The sequence below is a fragment of the Pleurotus ostreatus genome (genome assembly GCF_014466165.1).
Source record: "Pleurotus ostreatus strain PC9 chromosome Unknown scaffold_2, whole genome shotgun sequence".
Classification (NCBI taxonomy): Eukaryota; Fungi; Basidiomycota; class Agaricomycetes; order Agaricales; family Pleurotaceae; genus Pleurotus; species Pleurotus ostreatus.
In genome coordinates this window covers 3,397,214-3,419,089 of record NW_023503157.1, presented here as the reverse complement: position 1 = coordinate 3,419,089, position 21,876 = coordinate 3,397,214, and the positions used below count along the sequence as shown (strand labels likewise).

The 21,876-nt window shown below is 51.7% G+C and overlaps 4 protein-coding genes across 4 annotated transcripts; 2 read left to right on the top strand and 2 right to left on the bottom strand.

The window, feature by feature from the left end:
- Positions 1-1,290: 1,290 nt before the first annotated feature.
- PC9H_004100 (uncharacterized protein) lies at positions 1,291-2,573 on the bottom strand (the record flags this gene model as incomplete). Its single annotated transcript, XM_036773689.1, has 2 exons — positions 1,291-2,169; positions 2,229-2,573. 2 exons carry the CDS (start codon positions 2,571-2,573, stop codon positions 1,291-1,293), a joined length of 1,224 nt encoding a protein of 407 aa, XP_036635162.1.
- Positions 2,574-16,755: 14,182 nt separating this feature from the next.
- Positions 16,756-17,180, bottom strand: PC9H_004099 (uncharacterized protein; the record flags this gene model as incomplete). Its single annotated transcript, XM_036773688.1, has 2 exons — positions 16,756-16,899; positions 16,935-17,180. 2 exons carry the CDS (start codon positions 17,178-17,180, stop codon positions 16,756-16,758), a joined length of 390 nt encoding a protein of 129 aa, XP_036635161.1.
- A 1,870-nt stretch (positions 17,181-19,050) lies between these two features.
- On the top strand, positions 19,051-20,677 carry PC9H_004098 (uncharacterized protein; the record flags this gene model as incomplete). The annotated part of the gene is made up of 7 exons (XM_036773687.1): positions 19,051-19,540; positions 19,598-19,671; positions 19,723-19,884; positions 19,966-20,044; positions 20,093-20,144; positions 20,201-20,505; positions 20,598-20,677. 7 exons carry the CDS (start codon positions 19,051-19,053, stop codon positions 20,675-20,677), a joined length of 1,242 nt encoding a protein of 413 aa, XP_036635160.1.
- A 476-nt stretch (positions 20,678-21,153) lies between these two features.
- PC9H_004097 (uncharacterized protein) lies at positions 21,154-21,354 on the top strand (the record flags this gene model as incomplete). The annotated part of the gene is made up of 1 exon (XM_036773686.1): positions 21,154-21,354. One exon carries the CDS (start codon positions 21,154-21,156, stop codon positions 21,352-21,354), a length of 201 nt encoding a protein of 66 aa, XP_036635159.1.
- Positions 21,355-21,876: the final 522 nt, after the last annotated feature.

The window sequence follows — 21,876 nt, the reverse complement described above, 5'->3', positions numbered from 1 at the left end:
TGCGTAGAGCGTTTGGCGTTTGGCGTTTGGCGTTTGGCGTTTGGACGCGCGGGGGCGTCGCTCGAGACTCGGTCGATATGTTGTTGGTCTCTTGATATGTTTTGGTTTTGGTTTTGGTTCGTCTCACACAGGGTCTTCCAAGCTCTAAAGCTCGGAGGGCGACATGGGCAGCTTGAATGCAATATGTCATAACTGCATAACTGCATAACTGCCATAACTGCCGTAATCGTCACGGTCGTGCATGTCAGTCGGACGGGTACCGTGGATAAGATAACACGCACTTGAACTTGAACATGCACTTGAATGAAGATGTCACGGATGTCATATATTTATTATTAGATGGGTAAACACCGAATTCGATGACCGTTTGAACGTTGGATATCTGGATGGCCACAACACCACAATTCATGCGCGCAGGGAGACGCATCTAGACGATAAACCACAAACCACAAACCACAAACGATAAACCACAATCGATAAACATTTAAATGAACATTCAATATTCAATACTCAAGTACTCAATGTTCAGTGATAAGTAATAAGTAATAAGTATACCGAGCCACGATACCACATGTACACTCAGCGAAACTATCGAACACGCCGAGCTCGCACTCTCACCGTGACAATACCCACCAACCACCAACCACCAACACCAACTAAGTATGCACAATACGATATATACGATATCCTACGAGCGTTGTTGCAATTACTCTATATCCGGGATTCAATATTCAATAGTCATATCCGTGCGCAACTTTGAACATATCTGAATCGTACCGCGTACCGCGTAATCATTCAGTCACTCATTCACTCCCACAGGACTACTCGTTCGAACGGATTCAACGTCTACTACTAGAGTACGGAGGGTAACAACAAAACCAGGTATATACACATCACCCAACCTACCCAACCTCACCTAACCCCTAGGCACGAATTACAGATAATACAAATGACAAATGACGGCGCGCATGTGTGTGAGTGTAAGAGAGCATGAGTGTAAGAGAGCATGGGTGTAATGACAGAGGAAATGAGAGAGGAAGGGGAATGGGAGGAAATGGGGGGGAAGGGGAGATGGGGGGGGGGAGTGGTGTACAGCAATAAGAATAAGTAATATAGACGTATAGAACGTATGAAAAGTATAGACGGGGTGGCGCGGTCGAGGCAAGGAGTCGAGTGTTCGAGTGGCACTGTCCTCCTCGAGTACAGAGAGAGTATCAAGTCAGGAGGGATATCGCAGCGAATAACAGCAAGCAAGAGCAGGAGAAAAAGCCGGAAGAGAGGGTTGGTGCTTCAGAAAGGCCGGACCCCCTCCTCTGCCTCCACCTCCTCCCGCATTTGCACATGCAGCACGCGCCGGTACCTAAACCCCGCCTCGTCGCTCACGATCTCGCCCAGATCAAAATAGCCCCTCCTCTCCGCCTTCTCGCTCCACGCGGGATGGCCCAGCGGCGAATGCAGCGGCGAGGTGTGCAGCGGAGAAGGAGAGTGGAGGGGCGAGAGCGGGGAGGTATGCGAGGGCGAGGACGGCGTGGGCGTCCAGCGCCCGCCGCCCATGGCCTTGCACACCGCCGAGTGGCGCGTGAGCGGGTACACGGAGAGCGGGTCCTCGGACGCCGGGGACACGGCCCCGCTCCCGCGCCCGGTGTTGGGGGTATTGAGGGCGCGGACGGTGTGGTGGGGGTGCTGCGAGAGCGAGGAGAGGGCCGCGAGGACGTCCGCGGGGAGGGTGGGCTGCGTGGATGTGAGGAGCGAGATGCGGCGCTTGCTCCGCGTGCGCGTGCGTGTATGCGGAGTGGGAGGGGAGGGGGCGAGCGAGGGGGAGGGGGAGAGCGATGGCGACGTCGGTGTTGCGGGGGCGTCCGCGGAGGCGGATGAGGAGGCGCTGGAGCGGGAGGAGGACGACGTGAGCGAGGAGATGGAGGGCTTGCCCTTGACGGACTTGACGAGCTCGGGGGTGCGCTGGCGCTGCGGGATGCCGTGTATCTGGTCGAAGCAGGCGGTGCACACGCGGGCGTTCTCGACGACGGGGCTGTCCTTGGAGGCGTAGACGGCGATGGGGGTGCGGTGCGGGGGGTGGGTGAAGGGGAGGAAGGGGGAGGAGGTGTCGAGGAGGGCGGTGGTGTGGGACGTGCAGGCGGCGCAGAAGACGGAGCCGCACTTGCGGCAGTGCTGCATAGAGAAACGCGAGGTGAGAAGGGGAGAGAAAGAGCAGGAGATGGGGTACTCACGTGTCTGCGCTCGAAGATGGAAAAGCGGACGCGGCAGTAGAAGTTGTCGCACGCGGATGCGAGGGCGTCTTCTTTCCACAGGTGTTTCGGGAGGAGGACTGCGAGGTGCTCGTTTGCGCGCAGGTCCATCGAGCTGGAGCTGGAGGTGGAGGAGTCCGCGGAGGACGAGGAGGTGGAGGCTGTGAGGGTGGACAGCTGCGACGACGAGGGCGATGACGAGGGCGGGGGCGATGCGGCGTCGGCGTCGATGTCGTCGAGCACGGGTAGAGTGGGGAGCACCGCGGAGGGCGGGGACGGGGGATGCTGGGCGTCGTATGCGGCGAGGGACACGGTTAGAGCAGACATGGTGATGGTCCCGTGATGTTGGTTGATTATCAGTGGAAGGGAGGGGGACGGGCGAACGGAGGGGTGATCAATGGGACGAGTGGCCTTATGAATGCGACGTCCCTCCGCGCGTCACAATCCATATCCCAATCCATCCACCCAACACATCTCCCATCTCAGATCTGCCCTCCCACCCAGATCCCATCGGGCTCCTTGTTTGCACATGTAGCCGCTTGTTTGCGCACTGAGCGAGGGTCGTTTTTTCGATTTTTCTTCGGAAGAATCGATGGCTTTGGCGATGGCCCGTGTTTGGTGTCGCCGTTTTGTTTTGGGATTACTTCCGTGCTTTCCACGTGTCGGCCTCTTTTCTCCCCTCTCCTTTTCTCCTGACAGGCCTCTCCCCGGCGCTTCCTCGCCTCGCCTCTCCTCACTCCCATTCCCACACCCAGCTGCATACGGTCCGGTCTGCACACCGCACACTACGACCCCCCCTCCATCACCCCTTCGACGCTGCCCACCGTCCCCACCGCCTACCCCCACCCAATCCACCCATCCCGCTTACCGTTTCCACCTTCTCCAGCGAATCCGATGCAACCCATCACCGATTCACCGACACAGCATATTCGGCGCACGCTATTGGCTGGCTCCCTCTCCCAGCCTTCCACCGAGTACGTACACCTCTCTACGCCCACGCATGTCCTGTACGTCTGTACGTGTGCACATGTAATAGCCTCTGCTCCCTTTACCTCACCGCCCCCCTTCTCGGGTCACCCTGTGCATTTGGATTTGAATCCGAATCCGAATTTGATTTTGAATTATGAATTATGCATCTCTTTAACTTTACGCCGTTGCCGTGGACGCTGACGTTAACGTTAACGTTGTGGTGCATGCCGCGGTTCGCGCTTGCCGACGGTAGCAAGTGCGCGAACTCTAAGTGTGAACAGCGAACAGCGAACGCTGAATGTGAAGTGCTGCTCGCGTGCTCCCATACATGGGAGCGGTTGTCGTGTGCACAGCGACCGCCTAATGCTCGCGCTCATTCAGGAATTCGGGAATGGCAACGGCGGCGGGCAACGCTAATGCAAACCCTAAAAACGTGAAGAGTCCTCGTCGTACCCTTGTGCATCATGGCATGCGTGGCTGGTCGCACTCCGATTACGCGACCAAGTGTCCCCGCTTGCCGACAGTGAGTTCCGACGACGACGTTGATGCAAAGGCTAAATGTGAAAGTGAAAGCACCCGTCGTCGCCGTCGTTGTCGTCGCCGTCGTCGCGTGCACCCGTGAGTAGTAACTAGTAACTAGTGAGTACCGGCCTCGTGGATTCTGGTTGTCGTCGTCGTCGTCGTCGTATAAACACCCGGACGGTGATTAAAGCGTTAAACATTGAACAGTAAACATTAACGCTATGCGAATGTTGGTTGTAGATGTGTAGCCCGTGGTCGTGGGTCGTCGTGGGTCGTCGTCGTCGTCGCGCGCACATGGATATGCGCGTCGTCAAGGCACGTCCGACATCGCACGTCCGACATACGTGCACATGCACGTGTGGCACCGTGCGCCTCCAAGTCCAAGTCCAAGTGAAAGTGAAAGTGAAAGTGAAAGTGAAAGTAACGTTGATTCCGCATCCGCATACCCATACCCGCCCGCCTGAGTGATGTACATATGTACATCTATCCATACGTACGTGTGTTGGGCACGGGTACGGACACGGATGTGCGAGAAAAGAGCAAAGAGCAAAATCCGGAGCTGCGGAAAAGGAAAAGGTACCGCAAGCATAGCACGGAGAAAAGGAGGTAAGTAATACTAAGTGGAACGGCGGGAGGCGCGTGCTTCGCCCCTTCGCTCCCGAGCATTCAATATTCAAGTTTACGCATTATTGGTACGCCGACCAATTTTCAAAGGCATGTGCCCTGCCACCTGATTCTGCGATTCTACGCTCCTACGCTCCTATGCTCCTAGTTACATCTGCATGCACTCCTTCCAGCGCCGAGCCAATGAACAGGCGTGCATTGCGCAGTGCGCATCATGTGTATGAATGGATGTGATTGGATACTCTGGGAGACGCGTCGGTGGAATGAGACTGGGATCGGGTTTGGGATTGGGATTGTGAATGGGCGGAAAGACGGAGTGTACGCGTCGAATAAAGTCGGACTAACGAACAACGAATAACGAACAACGAATAACGAATACCGTCGGAATTCAAATAACCTTGATATACTTTATACTTCATACTTTACACTCCATACTCCATACAGTCGACTCTCTTATAACCCATGGCCCTCGTAACCCATAATCCCCCATAACCCATACATTTTGGCGTCCACCGGCTTGGTTACCAGGGAAATTAGCAAAATCCCCCATACTCCATAATCCATACCTTTTTGGAGGTACCAAAACCCATAAACTCTCGAATATACCGAAATTCATACCTCTTTTAGAAGGCCATAATACATATTTGTACTGATATTTACGGTAAAACTTTAAGCTATGCATTGAAAAGTTAAACCACTGCCCAAGTTGCACCCCTGAGCTCCGCAACCGATACGTTGCAACCCTTTTGTAATCCGTTACACTTTTATAATGTTTTCCAAGCAATCTTGTATCATTTCTTGCTCTCATATACTTGATTGTGGATGCTTTTTGCTACCATACATTAATTGTAGATACATCTTAATAGGCTGTAGAATAGCGTACATAATGTCCTTAATTTTTTCGTTGTATATTTGGCATAGACGCCCAATAAGCACTCTCAAGCAACCCATACTCTCTAATAACCCATACTTTTTTGTGTCCACCGACAGGTATGGGTTATAAGAGAGTCGACTGTACTCCATACCCCCCTCGCACGCGAGCCGCACAGTCGCAGAGCCGCATAGTCACACAGTCGCGTAGTGGCCATGGCGACCGTATAGTTATAGTTCGGCGTAGGGGAGGAGATGGTGGATCCGAATGAGTGTGACGGATTCGATGACGGATGATGCATTGATGTATCAAGCTCGAGTCCGAAGTACGGCGAAAGTATATTCTCGAGCATACGCCGTACGTCGTACGTATACACCGCGGCTAGAACGCGCTGGTTCAAGTACGCGTCTACTCCGGAGTCCGAGAGTATGTACGATCACCGTAGTGCCGTAGCACCGTAGCGCCGTAACACTCGGACGGATGTAGTCAACAGGATCCACTAGGATTCAAGAATAACGCGTACACTTGCACACAAGGAGCACGACCACGGGCACCGCCTATCCATGCCTTTACATATTACATTATATATATATAGTCTGCGTGCTGTGTACTGCCAGTGAGGCCGGCACCTACGCGTGCTCGGCGTACATACGATTGCAGGAGCACCGTGAGCCGTGTGTCGAGACCTAGACCACCGAGGCTACCCCATCAATACTGTTAATGTTAATGATCCCCGACACCGACACCGATATATTTACTTATATATTTATGTGAAGATGTAAAGTACGTTGTACGCCTACGCGTGCACAGAATGCCAACACCGAAACCGAAACCGATAGTACGCGTGCATATGCATATGCATATGCATATGCCTCCATGTCCACCGACACCGACACCGACACCGAGTTGGGTCAGCACGATCACGATCACGATCACGACCACCGAGTGCCCGAGTGACCGAGTCTCCCGCCCTAGCCCGCCCTCCCAATTCCGCCCAATTCGCGCGCACCATCCGAGTCCTTGTTCCGTCAAATTGACTGCCGGATCTATCGCACTGATGACTCCGTAAGCGTATTTATATACATCATATTATATATTGTACTCACCAGTCGCCGAGTCCCGTACACCCAGCTCGTCCGCGGCCCCACAGCACCGACTCCAATACTCAGAACTCAATATTCACCATTCACTACTCATTACTCAATATTCAATATTCCCCATTCAATAATCACCATTCGATAATCAATATTCAATACTCAATACTCAATATGCAATATGCAATATTCAGACTTCGATGGTAGTTGCACAGTGCCATAGTGGTGGTGGTGGTGGTGGTGGTGGATCCGTCTATCGAGTCTATTCGAACCGTCGTGCATCAGGGTTAAGTTAAGATAGTGAGATGGTGAGATGGTGAGCATGTACCGCGGGCGTACCTACGGCCTTAGGCCTTAGGTAGGACGTACGTACGTATTATAACGATAAATGATGAATGATATAGTATACTATACGTACGTACGTACAGGCTTGCATGCAAGATCCCAAGGTACCAAGGTACGGTACATACGATCTCCCATCTCCCACCTGCTTCCGTTCCTCTGTCCAGCAATCATCAATCATCTAACAGTCCGTAGTGATCACCGCTTTCCGAATCGGCGTCTCCACCAACTCCACTCCTCCCCCTCCTCCTCCTCCTGCTCCTCCTCCTGCTCCTCCTCCGGGTTCAATATACAATATCCGGCCTCCACTCTAGAATATATCAGTGGATATCAGTGTTTATCGTGATCTGCGCCCTCCTCCCTACCCCCAAAGGACCCAAAGCAGGAAGGCGCTCTCCACCGAGTCCACTCCCCGTCTCCCCTACTCGTTTCCCTCTTCCCCTTATTTTCTATCCGTGCGGTCACTTTACATCATATCAGCCTTTCCGCATCAACCTTTCCCCACCCCGACGCCTCCTCGGCGCCCCCGGGTATCCTCTTTTCTCTTTCTCTTGCTAGTTTTCAGTGCACACCACCGCGCCTCCACCGCGCCCGATCGTGCCGCGACCGCTGATCGCCTCCCGATCGACCCCCGGAACCAAAATCCGTGCAAGATCCCTGGGAGTGTGTAGTGCGTCCCGCGTAGTGTGGGTGTGCTGTCTAGAGTATATATGTAGTATGTATGTAGTATGGAGTATGGAGTATGTACTAGTAGTACGTGACCGGCGGTATCACTAAATACATTTTCTTCGTTTAGCTTTTCTGACATTGACACCTCCCCCATATTCCAAATCCCAAATTCCAAATTACCGCCGCCGAGTCGCCTTCAGCAACACCCCCGTGGGTGAGTGGTGGCGGCGCGTGGGTGTCCGCGGAGCACTGGACTTCGGGCGTATTCGAGGTTAGTCCTTTAGTAGACTTTAGTGCGTAGTTTACTTTGGGCTCGGGGGCATTGGGCTTCGGGATAGGGAATTCGCGATTCGCGATTCGGGGGAGGGTTTGGTGGTCGTTATGTGGAATGGTGGTCGTTATGGTGGGATGGTGGGATGGTGGATCCGCGCATCGAACTACGGAGTGTAAGTAGGAGACCGTAGGAGACTAGGAGGGAAAGGGAGGTGGGAGGTGGGGGCAGATCTAAGAATTGGCGCGATATTCTCTGATGTGGAGGTGGAGATTGCAGGCGGAGCGGGGGCTGGGATCATTGACATTCTGGTGGGTCGTGAATGGTAATATAGGGATAGATGGTGAAGACACCGAAGGCGCTCCCCGCTGATCATCTCGCTAAACCACTAAATATTCACGATCCCCTATGCTTCTCCTCAGACTCCAATTTCCTATTTCCTATGTCCCATTCACCCTCGACCGCACACAGGAAAACGAAAACGAAAACGGCGGCCCATACCAAGCGTCGAGCGCCGAACTACGCAGCATACCAACGTCTCTGCGGGCCAGCGCCGCCAGGTCGTTCCTCTATGAGTTTGTGAGGTAGATGTAATCGCGCGAAACGGTCTGGCGACGCTTCAGAGCTCAGTGCGTGATGCATTGACGGGGTATGTGTTGAAATGTGCTGTACAATATACATGATGCGTTGATTAATATTATCAGGTCTCATCCATGGGGGATATGATGGGACAATCATGTCGGCGGCTGGGGGTGGCGCACCGTAGATGATATGATACAATACGGGTTGTGTGGGTTGTGTGGGATGGGATGGGATGGGATGGGATGGGATGGAAGAACGGGGAAGAGGTCTCCTTGATTGACTGATGCATCATTGAGTATCGAAATATTGAGTGTTGGGATGGTCTATTAATATCGTGTTACTGTTTGTCGGTTGTCGAGTAAAGAAGAGTGTCGAGCAGGAATGTCGGGACTTGGCCGACATGCGAGGAGCGCTCGCGAACCCATTTCCCACTACGGGCCTCCCAGTGGTAGACTGCGCGCGAGTGCGCCCGGGCTCTTTGTCTTGCGATGAAATGATGGCTGAGATACACAACCACGTAACCGCTGCGATGTGATGTGGATATGAATTTAGAGAGCAACATAGCACAACATCGATATGGATATCGCACGCAGAGACTGATGATGCTCAAGTACTCAACGGAACGCTCCAAGGTCCTTGGAAAGACACTGTTCGGCGATCAACCTTGCACCCATTCGGGGAGTCGAGTCGAGTAGCGGGTATAGGAGTAAGGGGCACATAGGAGCGATCAAGGAGCCTTGATACTTGATATGAGTTCGTGATGCTGATGCTGATGGCAGTGAATGTGGTTTTGAAGCCTGTTTCGTTCGAAATTAGACGGGCGGGAGATGGTTAGAATAGGCTGTATTTGGGGATTTAGGACGTAGGACGTAGGATGGAGGATGGAGGATGGAAGATGGAAGATGTAAGTAAGAGGTGGTCAAATTGGGCTGTGATTGGGCAGTGGAGATTGAGTTTGGTGGGCGGTATGTGATGGTGGGTAAGTAATCGGACGCTCGAGTCCTATCATCGGTAAAGAAGGAGGAGGAGGAGGAGGAGGAGGAAGGAGAAAGACGGATGAGGAAGTGATGAGGAAGTGTTTGAATTAGAGGGAGAGGGAGACTAAAGAGTATCTGCTCGGCGATCAACCATTCTCCGTTGTATCACCCCTCCTCAATCTCAATACAATGAGCATTGAATACAATGGCTGCACTGACGCAATGCCTATTGCTATCGCTATATGAAATTGCGGATGCCAATTATAAAGTCTAGATTATATGTTATACTCCCTGGAATCACGTACTGTCCACTTACAGGAGGGGGAGGAAAGACAGACCATAGGAACACGCCGGCGTTCTTACCATACACACAACGTGAATACTTGCTAAGGCTTGCTTGGAGGGCCGCGCGCCGAATCCTGCATCCTGCATCCTCCAGCTTGAACGATTAACCACCCACCTTGCCTTAAACACCGTTCCTTGCTGCTCCTCGGCGTACCTGTCACGACGGATGGAGGAATGACAATGCCAATAATACCCTTGGCGCTCTAACGTTGCATGTTGGTGCCCATCTTCTGCTGAATGGTATTGGTATGCCGATGTATGGTAAGCACGAGATGGCATGGTATAGATATGGTTCTGTCGTAAGTATCTGATCCCGTATATGAGCGTGGGACGCGCCCGACGAGCGGACGGATGGGCAGATGGGCAGACGGGCGGAAGGGAATCCGGGGGTGGCGGGCGCTCTGCGGTTATTATAAGAAATATCAGTACATGCAGCACGTTGGGTGGCGCGGGATGGGAGGAAGTGGATGGGGCGCGAGGAAATGGAAGAAAGGAGTTCTACCGCCCAGCCTTGCGCGGTTAGTTGACTGATGCAGATGTAGGTACTTGGCTGGAATCTCTGTAGGAATGAATAAGACGTTGGGAATGGGTGTTGGGAGGCTGGCCGACGTATCAGAACAGAATAGGAAGACTAGCCGGAGGACATGGCTAACTTTTGGAAGACATACCATACGACTTACGACGCAGTCTACTAACCTCTTCTCCTCCCTCCCGTCAATTCTTCCTTCCTTCCCACCCATCCTTCTTTCCACCCACCTCACGTGTATTCCGCATCGAATCCAAGAGCCTAGCCTTTATTTAACCGCTCCAACCATCCAACCATATCCAACCCCCAACCCGACTCACCCACGCGGATCGAACCACGAACACTCCTTCTCGAGCGCCTTTCGCTAATCGAATAATCGACTAATGGAACAGCGGCGGCGGGTGTAATTTCGGATGATATACCGTCCTTGAAGCTCTAGAGCCACACCGCCGACCGGAGCAGGGCACTCCAAATCCAAATCCAAATCCAAATATTGCACCGAATTCGAGGGGGGAGCCTAGACGCATCCATTTATCGATATCGAGTGTTGGTTCCTCGGAGTGGGGAGGGAGCTATGAGAGGAGTGGGAGAGTTTAGATTGATGAGTAGAAGGTGGTTACGTCGGGGGTCTGGAGGAGTGGAGCTCTGTCGTGTGTGTTGCCTTATTTTGTGCATTTGTGGTACTGCGCAGGGTGTTTCTGTCACTGGTCTGTACTTGGAAAGGTGCTATGGATACAGGGTAAGGGACACAGGGTTTCTATCTGAGTTAGGGAGTATTGAGTTAGGGAAAGGGATTTAGGGATCAGTGGATTAGGCAACGAGGAGAGGAGAGGAGTATCCGAATGGTTAGCGCTGGCATACTTTTAGCCTTAGGGATTCGAGAGGGGAAGAGATGAAGTGCGAACAGGGGACCTCCTATCTATCGAGTTGGTGCGAGGCAAGAGGAGGAGACAGGCAATCAATCAATCATATACATAATTCTAGGACGAATTGTGACGGTACATTACTGTGAACACGGTAGATCGTGTGCGCCGCCTCTATAACACTCTACAACTCTTCAATGTGCAATGTGTGATCGACCGGGACGGGCGATCGACGAGGCCTCCGGGAGAGAGGGAGGAGGATGAGGAGGAGGTAATTGTAAATGGTACTCATACGGAACGAATCAATACAGGACGAATATACATTGCAAGACGAATCGTATACGTCGGTACAGCGGTACAGTGCGTGGCCGTGTGTGATCGACGAGGGATCGACGAGGCTCCTGAGAGGGTCCACACGACGACTGATCATATACATACAGAGGACGAATTATGTCGGTACAGCGCATGGCCGAGTGATCGAGGAGGTAGGGACGGGGACGGGCGATCGACGTCTTCGGGGGCCAGAGGGAGAGGGGAATGGTGATCGCAGACTAACTATAGGCTGAGTACACCCAGTAGAATCCCGAGCATTACTGCATTGCATGTTACGCTCCGGTGCCTAGTAGCTCTAGCAGTGCGCGGGGCAGTTGCACGCCCGACCGTAAGTCTCCGTAAGTTCGATCGGTATATATTGAAATAGACGATCGGCGGGGACCCGGGGACGGGCGATCGAAAGGGGAATAGAGTGTAACAGAGGGCGGATCATCATCATATCATATCTTGAGGACGAATGGCGTATGTGTATAAACATGGGCTGACCAGTAGCAGTCCTTGGATTCGTATGATAATTTGTATTTTGAGGCGGGCTACGTGTTTTGGTGTAATGTAATGCATACTGTGCCTGCACGTGTGGTGTAGAATATCATGATATCACAGTGGTAAGGATAATACCATGACATAGCGAATTCGCAAGCGTATGTTACTCCTTTGTTACACAACGCACTATGTAAAGGCGCACGCACATCAAATGCACATCGCACACTGCACATTCGCACATGGCTCTCGAATAACCTTGGGATTAACGCGTAATTCACGAGTAAAGCAAGGTAAATGTGAATAAATGGGCACCCACATCGTCCAACAAGTCCCGCATGCGCGCGTGGCGCGTGCGGACATACGGGCATGCGAGGGCACGACGTTTGGCTTGGCTCCTGCGGACCTCAAGGCCGCACGCTTAGGCCGATTGACGGAGGATGGTGTACGACGGGGACGGTCCTCGAGGCGCATCGTGAGGCGTACCATAGCACGGGCAATATTTGTATTGAATTATGGTGCAACTTGATGGGGTGGACCGCGTATGCACATGTCTGATATGTCTGGTGAGAACGATTCAATTCAATTCAATTACAATGTACTTCTGCTCAGATTATCATTATCAGTGATCGTTGTGAACAAGGCGTACGATTGAATGAGATGGTCACGGGTCGAGGAAGGACGTCGAGAGAGACAGACCCACTCTAACCGAGGGGTCGCAGCGATCGCAACTCCGCCGTGGACGCCCCATGACCACTGCTGGACTAGAACGAAAAGAACGCTTGAGAACGACGCAAATAGCGGCGGCAGAGACGCGGACCCGGAGGGAATAACGGAATTCGAGAGAAGGAAGATGTCTGAAACCATGCCGCAATGTTAATACATCGCCGAGTGAGTGTATTGAGGGTCACGCGAGCAGGTGGGGTGAGGGAGCGTCCGATAGATGGTCTCCAGAACTCTCATTCGAACCCGAACTCTTAGAATTGGGGTGGTGGGGTTGAGTTGGGGTATCTATTGATTTCTGATGCGTGTATGTATGGGTCGATGTATAATGCGTGTATGAGTTGATGTGGTGTGAGTTGATGTGGGTACGGTGTGGTAGACCGTACGCCGCGGGTCCGGTCGCGTGACGTTCTACGAGACTCCTCCGTGTTCTCTCCCATGTTCTCGTGCTCCCGTGCTCTCCAAATATTCTCACCAGAGCCCTCTCCCGTGTTTCTATTCCCCTGTTTTCGAGTTCCTCAAGACGATCTGATCAGAACCGCAGAACCGCAGAATTGCAGAACGTTCAATGCAGAATGTAGGGCAGGGCACACGACCGAGTACGCCAGGGGGCTGCTGATCGTGAACCTTGCAGAATCTGTACACCCGGCGGAAGGTACGAGGGTCGCGATTAGAAGGATTATATCGAAGGAGGACGAGAAAGAGTTATGTCACCGCTACTCAGTGCCTGCGACGACGACCGTACTATCACCCACTGTTCAATCCTTTGTATTCTATGTATACTCTGCCTTTTGTGTTCTGTATTTGCGTACTCTGTAGTGTGGTTTTTATGCCATCTGTTTTCTGAGGAATGGAAGAGGGGTATAGGAAGAAGGACAGACTTTGACAAAGTATGATCGCATCGCGCGTCTCTCTCGACTCCGGAATCCGACAATTGAGCATCAGTAATCATTCAGTATATAAATCAGTATATAAATACGAATCTCGAAACGATCACTAATCACCTCTAGTCTAGTTTACATCTAGTAGCGGTATCAGTCAACGAGCACACGACGCAGATGTTTGCCAAACAACTCGATTACGGCTTGCCCATGCTTCCTACCCCTATCCTCCTTTCGCACTCTGTCTAAAAGCACCAGAAAAGCATCAAAGGGTAAAAGGGTAACAGAGTTGGCGCCAACGAAGCGTCGCTTCCCACCGCTAGACCCCCTACGTCCAGACGTACTCGAGTAATTAATACAGCCCTTCTAATCTCTGGATAATTCAGGTAAGTAGAACCTATATCCTATATATATATTAATGGTGATAAGGCTAATACGAGGCCAATGTGGGACTGGGACTGAAGGACTATAACCACCGAAATGAAGCACGAAAAGAGACCCATTCAGTCATTTGGACACCATACATCATCATGAATCATAGTGTCCTTCGAGTGCCCATAGCGATTAGTTATCTCTCAACTATCGACTATCTAAGCCGCGAATCGACCTCGACTCTAATTCTCCAATGACTCGTGCACGCGTAATGTTTGTCCTCCCCATGATCCAGGCTTGAAGGTAGGACACCGAGAGAGGCGTGCTGGTAAGGAAACACACTCGAGTCGGAGTCGGCTATGTGACAATGGTGCACACCCTTTTACGTCGCCATGAGAGACACATTGCAGCCCTTGACGCTCGTAGGGACGAGTAGATAGACCGGTCACCGCCTCGTGTTCTTGAGTCATATCATCGTCGATGCGTGACATACGCTTTTGTCGAGGTCCCGGTGCACGCTACACTACCTCTATGCTACCCACGATACCGCAGCGCTACTCGAGCACCGCAGCACGCCTCACATTGTCACATTGCACCGGTAACGGCTACGATCGCCTCACTATCCAGCGAGATTACAGATTGGAGATATCAGCCTCGTGTACCACCACACACATCTTCGTATCGTGTCCGATGACAATGGACCACCCCCAACCGTAACACCAATATCTGGGCATCTGGGCTGTAGCTAGGATGACAGGGGAGGCAGGGGCGACAGGAGGAGCAGGGAGGGTGGAGAGGGGATAAGGGGCGAGGCGCTAATATAAGGGGCTACCGCCTCACCTCTTGCCTCAACGCCGGGGGAGGATGCTAGGGGATCTGTTGGTCTAGTTACTGCGATCTCTCATGTGAGTGATACTACTAGGTTTTGGGATGGTGTAGCCGACAAGGTGTGGCTTTACGTTTACTATTCATTATTCACGATTACCCCAGCAATGATGCCTCCCACTATCTGACCACTATTTCGCGTAGATAAGGATGAACGTTGGATGCACAGTCGCTAGATGCACAGTCGCATATTAATACCCATATCAGTAATTATGTACCTTGCTGTAATACAACCCCAATTACCGCGCATGCAAATGAAGCGGAATGAAGGGAAATGAAATCGCGAACTCGCTATACAGCGCATGATTTACGCTAGTAATATCGTCCTTTTGCCTTTCCTTGTTCTCGGCATTCACCTTCATTCATTCATGCATGGACATCCATTGTTACTAGTTTAGTGTGAGACGGTGTGACCTGAAGAGCTTGCAGCTGGAGATCGGCGCAGATAATACACACAATCCCTGTGCCACTGCGTTTCATTTATGTGCACTCATACACATTAGATCGAAATTGACAAACCATATCATATAATGCTAACGAGGTACGAGGTGTCCTGCGGAGCTGAGGCTTTGAGGCGTCGTAATCTACGTTCGGCTTCGTTCGTTTGTGTTTTCGAGAAACACGATTATCATCAATCACTAATCTCTACCCATCTCCAACGGATCGAACGGTGGAGATTGCACTTGCACCTACCATCCCTGAAGAAGTACGCCCACACGCCCACGAGCCACCGGAATGACACTGTGTAGGCTTCTGGAGTAAGATGAGCGTGTTAACGACTAGAATACCAGATAGTGGATGATGTAGCAAGGTATCTAATAGGCTTCAAGAGGCTTTAACGCCACGAAGGCACAGGGCCACATGAGTACAAGGCCACAAGACGTCGATGGGCGTTTATGTTGAGGTACGATGAGGCGATTAGATGTAGTTAGTCACTGGCACGAGCAGTATACTGATATCGATCACCGATCGAACCAAGAGCTTGAGTTCCGATTGCTGATTGCTGACTGAGAAGGCGAAGGAAGGAGCGAATGAGTGATAGTGGAATTTGGGGTTGAACGTGGGGGTTGGGGTGGAGTTGCAGAATTAGGGCGTGTAGCGTGTAGCGTGTAACCATTGTCCTTGAATTTGGGAATTTCTGGGTTCCTGGCTCAGACTTCTGAGAGCTAGAGACTGCAGGGCGAGGCGAACGTTAAGATTGATATTGATCATGATCATAGAATGTTCGGAGTGAAGGGTGGGGAGTGGGGAGGTAGAAGCGGAAGTATAGCTTATGTTTTGTATGGAAATTAGGATTCAACGACCGAAATGAAGAGAAGACCGATGTTTTACTCATCCTTCAATTGTGTTTATTCTTCGTGTTCCCGTTCTTGATGAAACGTCCAATGAGGGGGCGAGGGAATGAGTGAGGTGTTATGCATGTCATTGTGGACGTTGGTGGTAGTGGTCTGGATCTCCAAGAGAAACTCAGGCGAAATTCGAGGGTCAAAGTGTAAGCGCCTTCGGAAACTCGGGAGGCTTCCCCCTCAGCGGTGTGGGTGCACAATTAAGCCCCCATGGGATAGTCCTCTTTCTATCTCAGCGACGGAGAGACTAACCGAATCGCTGCGCGTCGCCTCGGGTGTGCGCGTCAAGTTTCAAGAACCAAATGGGTGGTATAATACCAGATATATACAGCGATGAACCCAATGAGTGATTCTGCACGATATACGTTGATTAATGATGGGTGACGGGTGATGGGTGTCCATTATGGATGATCAGTGATCAGTGATCAGAACCGGAACGACGACGGATAAGCAAGTAATCGATCTTCGGTATCTACGCTTACCGGTTCGTTGAGCACACGTACAAGATGAGAGACGGACGCGCTGCATCTCAGGACGGATTAGACGCGTTTTCGGACCGAGTGTTGCCAGAAATGATATTTGGGAGTTTCGGTGTCGCGCCGCGGGAGGATATTTGACAGATAGTACGCGAACGAGCGTCGAGGGAGAAGCAAGGGCGACGATTAGTGATTCCCGGGGCTGACATTGACGTGCTCCGAGAGTCTATGTTATTTTGGGAAGAGGTAGGGAGAGCGGATGTCTGGGTGATAAATTGGATCGGATGTGTGTACTATGGACCGACAGAAGGCACCAGTTTGTCAGATCTAGCTGCGAGAGTGGAGCCGAACTGGACGGCTACAAGGTACCTAGCGCAGTTCCGTCTACCGAGGTTTTCTGGAAGTACATGTTGCCTGTTGAAGAAGCACAAACAGTCCTCGAAGCAGCTTCTGTCCAGCCGCATGCCTTGTCTGACATGTCTGAGATGTCGAGGACCTTGTGCTATCGTTTCTGTCTGAGTTGGTTTTCTGACATACCAAATTCGAAGGTCTTCGGAGGCCTTCGAGGAGGGCACGAGGGCTTCCGAAATGAATGATCAACGAGAAAGAATCGACGCGACGCCAGCCGCGGAGGTAGTTGGAGGCACTGGTATGGGAAGATATGGATGTCGAGAACCTCGAGAAGGCAGGAGTTACCGAGGTCACGCGCCGAGTCGCGTATCGTCCCAGGGACCACAGTGCTACTTTGTTGGTTGACCATCTGCCAGTGGGATCATCGATCATTGAGGATGTTGTCCGTCCCGAGGCCGGTGTGGAGGGCCGTGGTCATTTTGTTGGTTACTGATCAGAATCACGAAGAACAATCAGTTTGCAACCAGAAGAAGGTATACGAGGCGTGTGCACACTGGAATGTCTAGAATGCGGTAGAACATCGCTAAGCGATGTATTCTGAAGAGAAAGAGAGTGGAGTAAGTACTAGTCTTGCTAGTTGAATCGAGAAGTAAAGTGACGACACGAAGGTTACATCTGCAAAGTTCAAACTCCATCGGTTCGGCGCGGGTTGTAAAGCGCTTGATACAACATTGGCGGCCAAGCAAGGTTAAGCTACGGGCCCTCGAGGCAACGACTTTGCGCCATCCAGTGAGATCAGAGATAAAACATACTGAAGGTGTGTCATAAGTTTGGCAGGCTGACTGACGATCAATCGATAAACCCGAACCGGCAGCAGTTGGCGCGAGGTGGCTAGCCTCAAGGCAATTGTTTAGAGATCCGGTTGAGTTACAGCCAGTCTAAATATACATAGGGAGAATGAGATTGTTTGGCCGGGGTAGTGAGACCGAAAGCGTTCTGCATTTCGGTGACAATAAAGTCGACTCCTATGTGGCGATATCTCCAGCATACACGAGGTGATGCTTGCTGTAGTATCTTGGTGCGCGGGGAAACATATGGGCCGGTATGGGGCCGCCCTGTGCTTGATAGTGCAGCCCGGACACGATGAGATATCAGCTGGCCTAGGTAGACTAAGTCCTCTGCTGAGGAGGGGGCCACGTCTTCGATCATTAGAACACGAGTTTCGAAAACAAGACAATGTGCTTATGCGGCGTCACCGTTGCTCTGTTTGCATCGTGTAGGAAATATAAGAGCAGTCTCCATGAAACCATCCGGGGACTCACATGTCGAGCCTGCTTAGGACATGAAGACGGAACCAGCCACGTGTAAACGGATGAGATGAACAGACTCGGCGCCACCAAGACTGTTGCAAGGGGGGATGTGCGCCAGGTAGTGCACAGCAATATCAAAACTATTGTAGGTTATCAACAGGACAACCTACTTGGAGAATCAGGACCACACGGGCGACATGGAGAAAGGAGTTGAACATGAGGCTTTCTTGGTATGATGCACGATGCCCGACGCGGGCTGCGGTGGATAATACCGAATGTTCAGATCGCTCCGAGACACCTAAAAATGGGAGATATGAAACGACGCATGATGCAAACATACGGTATGGTATGTTGGGAACAGGAGAAGCACCTATATTAGCGTGTGTCGTGAGCCACCATACTTCATCACTGCACCACACTGCACCGCACCAAGGGCCCACCTCCAGAAATATGTTGCTAACATGTCACAGTGATCGTTTGAATGTTTGATTTTTTGAATGTTTGCGAGTGATCGAGCACGATACCTGTCGCTGGTGATGGCGGCCAACCCCTGGGTGGAGTGATTTTGACGTCGAGTGTCACTAGTTTATGGTTGCCCTGATATCTGATATACCTCCGCGACGAGATGGCAGTATATCATATTCGGAAGCATCCAGGAGGTGTACCTATTCGAAACTTGATGGGCGTTATGGCGCTAGTACTTTGTTGATTGGCAATCCAGGTTGTGCGATAAGATACAGCTTGAAGGAGACCTCCAGTGGTAATTTGGCCAATACAGGTTGGTCGCAAATGAGTTTACCCTGCACATATCCTGAACCATACGGTGACGATGCAACGAGTCAACGACGTCGAGGTCGATATCGAGAAGCGCGCTGATTGGCCTTTCTGCCGGGCGCTTCAGGGCGTTGAGCCCTTGAAATCAACAAGGCACAACAACACCAACGAACGCGTCGCAAATCGCGGCAAAAGTTTTGTGACTTTTTCAGGAAATCATGTTCGCGCTCCGGAGGGTATGTGCGAAGCCACTCACTTATACCGCTAGACGGGGCAATGCGACGGTCCAAGCGGCCACGGAAGCCACCAGGCCTTCAGCCGCCGCCCCTCCGCCACCACCCGCCGTTGAAGGAGCACCGAAGGCTGCGGCACAAGCAGAGGGAGAGGCTGCACCGAAGACAGGGGGGAGGAACGTACGCAGAAGAAGACAAAGGCCTAACATCTCTCTGGAGAAACCCAAGGAATGGAATCGACCGGTAGCAAAGGGTGTTATTCCTGCGTACGATGAGGCGTTGAAGGTTATCCAGAAGGATAGTGAGTTGCTCATGGCGGAGGCCGAAGAGCTGCGGGCGGACATCCAGAAGGCAGAGACAGAAGTGGTCCGGAATGATGAAGAGTTGGAAAAAATGAGGAAGAGGTTGAACATCTTGGAGGTGCAAAGTCGAGCGAATCTCCCCGAGATTAGGTGGAAGTTTGTCAATGCCATGGGTGCTTATTCTGCAACTCGTACTGGTATCTCATGAACTAACTACTATGCATATATAGGCGACATGTCCCAGCCTGTTTATCGTCACCTTGCAGAACAACGGTGGCGGAAGGATGGTGACCTCGATTTGCTGGTTTGTGGTTTGTTGCCGTGGGTTGTGATTGTCATTGAGCTTCCGTGACAGATGGAGCGTATTCATCAGATGAATGTGGTGCCCGACGTGCTCCCCGACCTCCACCCTTCCATTGATGTGCGCCTTACCGTTCCGTCGACTCTGAAACAACTCCGAGAGGGACAGAAAGTGCATGCCCCAGTGGAGCCAGGCGCCTTTGTGTTCCCACGTCAGGTTGGTCTCCTCTTATCTACTTCAGACTTTTGACGTTGACGTCTGCACCAAATTCTCTTCCCCGAACCTTGTGGAGAATAGACCACAAAGCGCCCCAATGTCTTCACCACCGTATTCCATCCGGAAACTAAGCTGTATACTCTTTTAATGGTGGATCCAGGTAAGGACCTTACAGAGTCATAAAGGCATTTTACTTACCGATTTACAGATGTTCCCCATGTGGAGACTCAGACATTTACCACCTATCTCCACTGGCTACAGTGAGTAATTCCTAGCACCTTGCCCAGCCCTTCGAAGGCTTACGACTTGTCATTAGGCCTAATATTCCCCTTTCTGCTACTACGCAGTCACGGCTAATGGACCTCAATACCCATACTCCGTATATCCCTCCCCACCCCCAACGTGGAACACCTTACCATCGCTATGTGCTTCTTTTACTCCCCCAGTCAGATCCAACAAAGCCACTGGAAATACCAATTGTCGCCGACTCCGATCGCTTGGGCTTCGACACTCGCTCCTTTTTGCAGCAATGGGGACTGGACGGCGCGAAAGGTGGAGGGGCGCACATGTTCCGTGAAGTTTGGGATACGGATGTATCAAAGATTTATTCTCGAGTACTTCGTGCGTACCTGTCTTCTTCCTTCCATGCACATTCATTTACTCGGATGTATTTGACTGTTTCTGTCTTGTTTTCTGATTGGCATCGGTTACAGGTGCTGTGGAACCCAAGTTTGGAAGACCACCCAAGTTCGATCGGTATGCAGATGTCAAAAAGGTCAAGAAGTACGTTTAATATTTACTACCTTGACCCTACCTCTCGTCGACGATCACCCGGACACGTATGTTTTGCTTTCGGTATCTATCTGTGGGAAGCATATGTGATGCAATTACAACCACCGTTCCGTTGTGCTCCATGCGCACACCTGAGGCGTCATGTTCCATATATGTCGTATGTTTCTCTCTCCCCGGAAATACTACCCCGCTTGTTTACAGTGATCGCGCTATAACTTCGGGCAAGCTGCCACGGCCTCTATCCACCGGCGCCACAGCCATGAAAAGCGCATACGATGTTCTTCAGCTGGTGATGGATTCTGATGTTTTCATTCGTCCGTCTTTTTTGGACTTCGTCACCCTTGAGAGTTTTGGAACATCTGGGGTAGTCTGGGGTAAGAGAACAACACAGCATGACAGACAGCTTCTCCGAGCCTCTACTTCGGCGCAGTGATCCATGTTCCGGTGACTCAAAATACTCGCAAGGACTTTCCTACCATGAGCGGCCGCCTTGCAATACTCATCAAACCCGCTTACGTCCCTCCGCACCAAGTCCGCATTGTTGCTCGGGGAGATCAGTTCTCTCAGGCGGAGGCCGATGATTCGTGGGAGCCGGCCAAGTACCTTACGACGAAGCCTCGGCCGATCATCCTGCTGTGGAAAGTCTCAACGCTTGTACTTACCATTCTCGCTCTATAGGACCCATCTTCGCATGCGCCGAGTCGCATTGAGCTTCGTCGGGCCCATCCCTTCAGGTCCCCAAGGCTCAGGACCCGACGTTCGTATGGAACGTGCGTTTGTTTGTGCTACTTCCTGCGATGCCCGCAACATCTTCGGTGTTGCCGCCGCTTTCTTCTGAGAAACCGGGTATGCGGTGGTTTAGGAGTTTCTGAAGGAGTTTTCGTTTAATTTTCCGTGTTTAACGTCTACCTGGTGGCGCACCTTTGCCATGCCAAAGATCAGCGCAGATCTCGATGGTGGTTAGCGGGGAAACTTCCAACTCATCCTCTCTGATGTCTGTCGCCCTCAGGCGCTTTTGCAAGGCCGGTTGCAGTTTCTGGCAGTCTCACCTGACTTGGGTATTATATACGCGAAGACGGACGGTTTCTTGACAATCAATCACCCCACCATGTTCTATGTCGAAGGCTGAATGTCGGATGATCGCCGTTCAATAAATATGATGCCGGTATGTACCTCTACATCGATTACTTGGTGCGGAAT